The following is a 7,089-nucleotide window of genomic DNA, read 5'->3' on the forward strand; positions in this document are numbered from 1 at the left end:
CTGAAATTCTAAAATTTCAAAACTTACAAACAACATAAATGGATTCAAAGGATTACCATCAGGCACTTAAAAATTTAATATTTACAAAAAATAACCTCAAAGTTAGAAAAATTATAAAAACTCCCTGTAAAGTTAAAATCGCAAAAAATCCTAAAATTTTCAAAACCTATATTCTGAAATTTCAAAACTTATATCCAGCACACATCAAATTTAGAAATTATTAGCATACCAAAAATAATCCAATGTTTCAATAATTGTAAAAAATTTCTGCTCGAGCCTCAAAAGAATAAGGCGGAAGAGAGAGAGAGAGCAGAGAGAGAGAGAGAGAAATGGGGATTGAAGAGGTTAAATCTCGAGATAATGTCGTGATCAAATCCCCAAACGACCGCCGATCCTACAGAATCCTCCACTTGCCTAATGGCCTCTGCGCTGTCCTCGTCCACGACCCCGAGATCTACCCCGACGGCGCCGAAGCTTCTAGAACCTCAGATGATGCCCTAGATTATGATCCGAGATCTACCCCGACGGCGCCGAAGCTTCTAGAACCTCAGATGATGCCCTAGATTATGATGACATGGACGAGGACGAGGATGAGGATGAGGGTGAGGAAGACGATGACGAGGACGATGATGAAGAGGAGGATGAAGAGGAGGAGGAGGATGAAGATGAAGGGATCGAGAAGAAGAAGAAGGGGAAGGGCGCTGCTCCCACTAAAAAGGTGTTATTACTTTTTCACTAATCAAGTTCTAGTTCTGTTGAAAAGATTAGATTTTTATATAATTAAAAAAACACGGCTGAAATGAGTTCAACACTTATTTGATAGCATAATTAGCTTATACTTTGATAGTAAAGTATCTTATCTGTTATCAATTGATGATATGCAGCTAAAATTTAGCTATCAACTAGAATATTAAATTTGATTTGTTAAATTCACAATTGAAACCTAGACTGTGACTTAGGATTATATTTATTGTGATAACTGATAAGCGTCATAGTTCTCCTAAGATTTGCCTAAAAAATCCATCTCCTAAGATCTATCTGAAAATTCCAAAGCTTCCTCAAGAGAAAAAGACTCCAACTGAAATCCACCCGTCACCGAAAAGGAGCCATACTGAGAGATAAATTTTCAATTTTCTTTATTCTATTCTTTATCTCATCTTCACGAGATTTTCTCTATTTTTATAAGGCTACATATAAACCCTATATATAAATTAGACTAGTATTATAGATTTTAATTTTAAACAATTCATAATTATTTTAAACTCTATCCATAACAATTAAGGATATAATAGAATTTGATTAAAAACTCTATCCATAACAATTGATGATATAATAGAATTTGTATTGCATGTAAACCTCTTCAAATGACATTAGTGAGACCAATTGGGTCCCATATCGAGAACTAATTATTAATTAAATTAATAATTTTATTTTAACAATTAAATCCCTATTCGACAAGCTCTTCCATAATATGTGATTAATTATTCATAAATAATATCTTATATGCAGTTCCCTCCAGTATCATTTATTTTAGGCAACTTTTTTGAGCAGGACAATTCACCTATTTACTTATGCCTAAATTGTAATTTCTATGAACATAAATAAAAAATATTTTAAAAGATTAAAATATTTTATTTTTATAAGAAAACAAATTTTAAAAAATATTTTTCAAAACGACATGTTGGCAAGAAATTAATAACTACATGGAAATGCATAATAAATTAACTCATCATGATGAGCATATTGGATCCTATCTAGATATCCATCATTTTCCTAAATAAAATTTAGCAACCTAATGTTTCAGGTAGTGTAGCGCTTGCTAAATAAACTTAATCATCACATGAAAACATACTAAATTATCAAATCGAAAATGACAATGTCAAGTTAAAGGGATCATGTAACAATTTGAGTTCTCTATCTCTTAGGTGACTCATCCTAGAAAATCCAAATGTGGTCTAGTGTTAAGCACATCACAATGCGTGCTTATGACATACACCCGGAGAATCACCATTCCCGATGGTTGAGACCCACCACCACATTTCACATGTCAGTGTCATGCATAATAACATGTTATTAACAAAGTTATCATTTACTAGTTATGCATTAAGAACAAGTTTAAGAAATCTCTAAGTTAGATTACATCTTGAAGCAAATGACACATCACAATGCATAATATAATAAAATAAATTCTAAGGATATTATAACAATTATAGAAATGATACCCAAATTATATGTGCAACAATTAAATCTATTAATATTTCACAAATATTACATAATTTGTATTGGATGTTCAGTTGGAAAAGTAAAGTAACCAATGGGTATTTTTGAAGCACATAGATCATGTTATAGAAGTCAAAAGTTCTTAAGTAGCTCATGCATTTATCTTAAGATTAATTTTGTTCCTCTATTATGCTGTTAGCCATCCCCTAGGTGGTAACGGGAGGGTAGATGCTGTTAATTGGAAGTCAGACATCATGCTTGTTTTTGATTGAAGAGTGTTTTTTATTAAAAAAAAGTTACTATATAATAATGATTTTTCTTAGGTACTTTACACCACTAATGTTTCTTTTGATCCTGTATATTGGAAGATGTGATGTTGATATATTGCATATCGGGTACTTTTGTTGCATTTCAGCTAGTCTTATTGAATAACCTGCTGATTCATCCTTATTTAATTTCTTTCTTTTAGAAGTTTACCATTTCTCAGTGGATGCTTTCCTTTTTAACTATTCTTATAAGATTTCTTTTTCAGTTGATGTCATCCCAAGCTGTTGCAGCACATCTTAGCATTATCCACATAGCAAAACTTCTATCTTTTATGTACTTCACTTAGTTATTACAAGTCAGAATCCTGATACTGTAAAACCATCCCGCCGTCCACATTTTTCACATTCTAATTGCTAAGTCAACCTGAAAATCAAATTCAAGGAATGATGCTCATTGGTTCACTAAATCTTTTGTACTCCTTTTACTTTGCATTTACATATTTTAGTATGTAAACATAGAAAACTCCTTTCAAATACTTAATAATTATTTCCAAACAAGTTGGTTGATATGTTAGGGTTTTTTTGTAAATTATATTGTGGGTGGGATTTGATTTGAGTGATATATGTCATGGAACAGAATCAATGAATTTACTTTGATCTACTTTATTATGTAAATTTAATTTGATATGTGCTTAGCTCTTGAGTCTGACTTTAGTGGTATAGAGATGAGAATGGATTATTGATTAAGAGAGAAAAGAAAACAATTGCAGCAGATTCCTATAAATACAGGTATTTACTGATGGGAAATCAATATTGCCAAAAAAGAATTAAGCAAAAGAATTGTTATCTAGACTTATTACTGGAAAATTAATACATCACACGCCTATTTCTTAAAAAAGGGGGTGTCTTATCATATTATATTGTAATTGATAGATACGAGGGAATCTCATTTGTTGTTACTCTCTCATCACTTGCAACCTCTTTTATCTCATTTGTTGTAAATCACTCATTATATCAGTTACAACCTCATAGATTGTATTGTGATGTAACTACTTGTGTATATCGTATCCTCTTTAAACATCACGACTATCCTATGTAACTACCAATTCTTCTCTACCTTATGTGTATAAATAACTAATTACACATTTACACCCCTTCCTGTTATTGAGATAAATAATTGGAGATTTTTCAGATCCAAAGAAGGACCATCAAGTCACTAAGTAATTGAACTGAAAATCTTAATTCCAAAATTGATTAAAAATCATAATAATTATTGACTTAGTCAATTCCTTAGGGCATCTCCAACCATGCTCCATTTCCCGCGCCATTTTGATGCAACGACACTATTCCTTCTCCAACCATGCCCTATTTCCCACGCCATTTTGGTGAAAAGGAATAGTGCGACGTCAAATAGTGTGTCGCACTGTCCATCGTACTATTACTGTTCATCACACCATTTTGACCATATTTTATTTTCTATTGTGTTCTTAAATTTAATATTTTGGCAATATCAATAATAAAAGTAATAAAATAATAGTTTATAATTTTACCCTAATAATCTTAATTAATAAAATAATATTTTATTGTTAATGTTTAATATTTTCTTGTATTTTATTTTTTGTTGTGTTCTTAAATGTAATATTTTGGCAATATCAATAATAAAAACATAGTATTTTATCAATCAAGTTATTTTAATTAATAAAATAATATTTTATTGTTTTATTAGTTCAATTTTTTAAATAATAAATTATTTTGTTTGAAAAATATGTGAAAAAATAAAATTTGATATGTGGGGTTAATTGTTGAAATAGTTAAAAATATAGGGAATAAAAAATAATAATATAAAAGTAGATAAAAAGAATATACTGAGAATATTTTTTTTTGGTGCAAAAAATGGTGCAGTAGGTTGGAGATGAATTACTGTTTGATGTGATTTTTACACCATTTTGGTGCAAAATTTGCACCATTTTGCACCATTTTGGTGCGATGGGTTGGATGGCCTTACAAATAGCTAGCATTTGGTTATATTTCAAATAAAAAATCTAGCTTGAAATCTTAACCTATTTGATGTGACTTTTGCACCATTTTGGTGCGATGGGTTGGATGGCCTTACAAATAGCTAGCATTTGGTTATATTTCAAATAAAAAATCTAGCTTGAAATCTTAAGCTATTTCATATAACAAAAATAGACAATTAAGCAAGGAAAATCTCAAAAAAGTTCAAAAATAATCTACTCCAAAAGGACAACTACATGTGCTACTAATTAAAACAAACCAAATAGGAACAATAATTCTTCAAAAATCAATATTCAATCTAAAGAGATGCCACAAGATATTGCACATCTAAACACACAACCATGAATCAATCAACTCTACTAGCTAGAACTAATCTAAGACAAATCAACAACTACAAGAGCACTAAAAGTACCATAAGAGAATCAGAGATAAATGTAGAGCCGGAGGATACATGTTTTGCAGGAGGAACATGAGGTGAAGCTTCTAATGGAGATGGAGCTGTTACTGCGTTGGAGATGGAGATGGAGTTGGGTCTGGAGTTGGTGATTGTGTTGGTGCTAGAGTTGATATCGGAGATGGAGTCAGGTTGGAGATGGTGACGATAGTGAAGGCATAGGCTCTGGTGGAGCTACATTGCATTAAGAGAAATATAAACTATAGTAGTATTAGACTAATAGATTTTATTAAGTAACTTAAGATATTAAATATCTCATAAAGACTATTTTGTTAATCATAACAATTCGATAGTATTTAAAGGGCTAAGATCTTTTTCTAATTATTCTTAGAAACATATATTTAGTTATTTGTATTTATTTACTCTTTATTTCAGAAAAATTATAACTATTCATTAAACAATGGATGGTTGTGATTGAGAAAATTATGATTGCCTATTTTAGATACAGCAAACACGTTCTTATGAAGAGGATGAAAATGAGTGACTATTTAAAAAAAAGAACATACTTTACTTTATGTTTATGTCTTTTTATTATAAGGGGTTATGATTGAGACAAAACATAATTGGCTACTGGATAATAGACAGTTGTGATTGATAAGATGGTCGGATATTACTAAAGCGAACATGAAGTGAATCTGAATCTTAGGAAGAAGAGGGAAAATAGTGATTATGTTAAAATAGTTGAGAAATGTATAACTAAGATAAAAGAAATTTCCTATATTATTCTTTACATATTTAGTTTAGAAGTAATTGCCTTATAAAGAAATTTCCTATATTATTCTTTACATATTTAGTTTAGAAGTAATTGCCTTATCGTATTATAAGCCAAAGATGACCCAAATACCATTTATATCAATGCTATTTTCAATTTTCTTATAGTATTACTTTATATTTAGAAAATGAAAATTTTGTTAGTATAGGAAATTTAAAAAAAAGCAAAAAAAAAGCAAAAGTTGATATGCAAACCCAGAGTTAGAGTAGGAGGGGGAATTGCGCTTGCACCTAAAAATTCAAACAAAACAAAATATTCCATTGCTATCATTGGGGATGTATGAACTAAAACATAAAAAAAAGAATTTCTATACTTATTGCTCATCTTTATACCAAGGGACAAGTAAACGTGATAATTTTGGATCACCTCAAAATCAAAACAATCTATATATTTTATGCGCTTACCTCTTACATATGTCAGTAAATAAAAACCAGTATTATGACCAACTTATTATTGCTATCGCTTTAGTCAAGACAATATGTCTAGAAAATATACTAATATGAGAAAAAATATACATCAAGAAAAGAAAAGAAATAGGAAAATTACAATAGAAAATAAAAGGAAGGATTTGAAAAAAAACAATTTACCTTTGCCTTCATGGGGAAATTAACGGAACATGCACGTGGAATTATAAGAGCCCTATGTTGCACGGATACGGGTATGTGTATGAGTATGGATACCATAACAAGTATGGGACATGACAAATTTGTAAAAAGTAGGGTACATGAATATAGCTATATAAATTTCCTACATACACATATTATATATCAGAATTGATAATTTATATTGGAACTAATATAAATTTCTAAACAAGGTATCATTGTTTATTCAATATCCTTGGACATAAAAACTAACCTATCAAAACCATTTCAATTTTCAAACATTTTAAAGGAGTGAAGTAATATTTCAAAATCACTTCAATCTGAATTTCAAATATTTCAAAATCTTTTATAACAACTCTAACTATCTCAAGTTTGGCTATAAAAGTAGCTGTCATTGCCCTCCACTCATTGCTCATCTTCTCTCCTCTTCATCCACCCCCACCCCCCCTCCAAAAAAACCCTCTCCCAAATGAAGCCCGCACAATAATCCTTTCTCAGAGCCCAAGGAAAAGTTTGTGATGACCATCCTTCCATAATCCAACAAGACCCATGAAGAGAGCTCCAACGTCCTCTCCTTCTCATCTCCTCAACCCACGAACAAGTTGGTGCTCAACGACAAACCCCTTTAATGCATCACCGCCGACACCCTCTCCCCCTCGCCGACTTCATCACTGCTTCTTGCCGCCGAGGCCTTCAGCCAGACACCTGCTGGAGGGGGTTATCAGAGCCGACGCTCCACCACCCATCGGAGCGGATCCA

At 31.3% G+C, this 7,089-nt stretch overlaps 1 protein-coding gene across 2 annotated transcripts in view; it reads left to right on the top strand.

The window, feature by feature from the left end:
• Positions 271 to 7,089, top strand: part of LOC109850836 (nardilysin-like) — a 35,141-nt gene continuing 28,322 nt past the window's right edge. The window contains exons 1-2 of one of the 2 annotated variants that reach the window (XM_020420902.1): positions 271 to 493; positions 559 to 718. In XM_020420902.1, coding sequence (XP_020276491.1) covers positions 330 to 493; positions 559 to 718 — 324 coding nt within the window. In that variant the 5' untranslated portion in view covers positions 271 to 329. Of the gene's footprint in view, positions 494 to 514; positions 719 to 7,089 lie in introns of both variants that reach the window. The other variant, XM_020420899.1, reaches the window with a different exon arrangement.

This window comes from Asparagus officinalis, chromosome 7 (assembly GCF_001876935.1).
Source record: "Asparagus officinalis chromosome 7, Aspof.V1, whole genome shotgun sequence".
NCBI lineage: Eukaryota > Viridiplantae > Streptophyta > Magnoliopsida > Asparagales > Asparagaceae > Asparagus > Asparagus officinalis.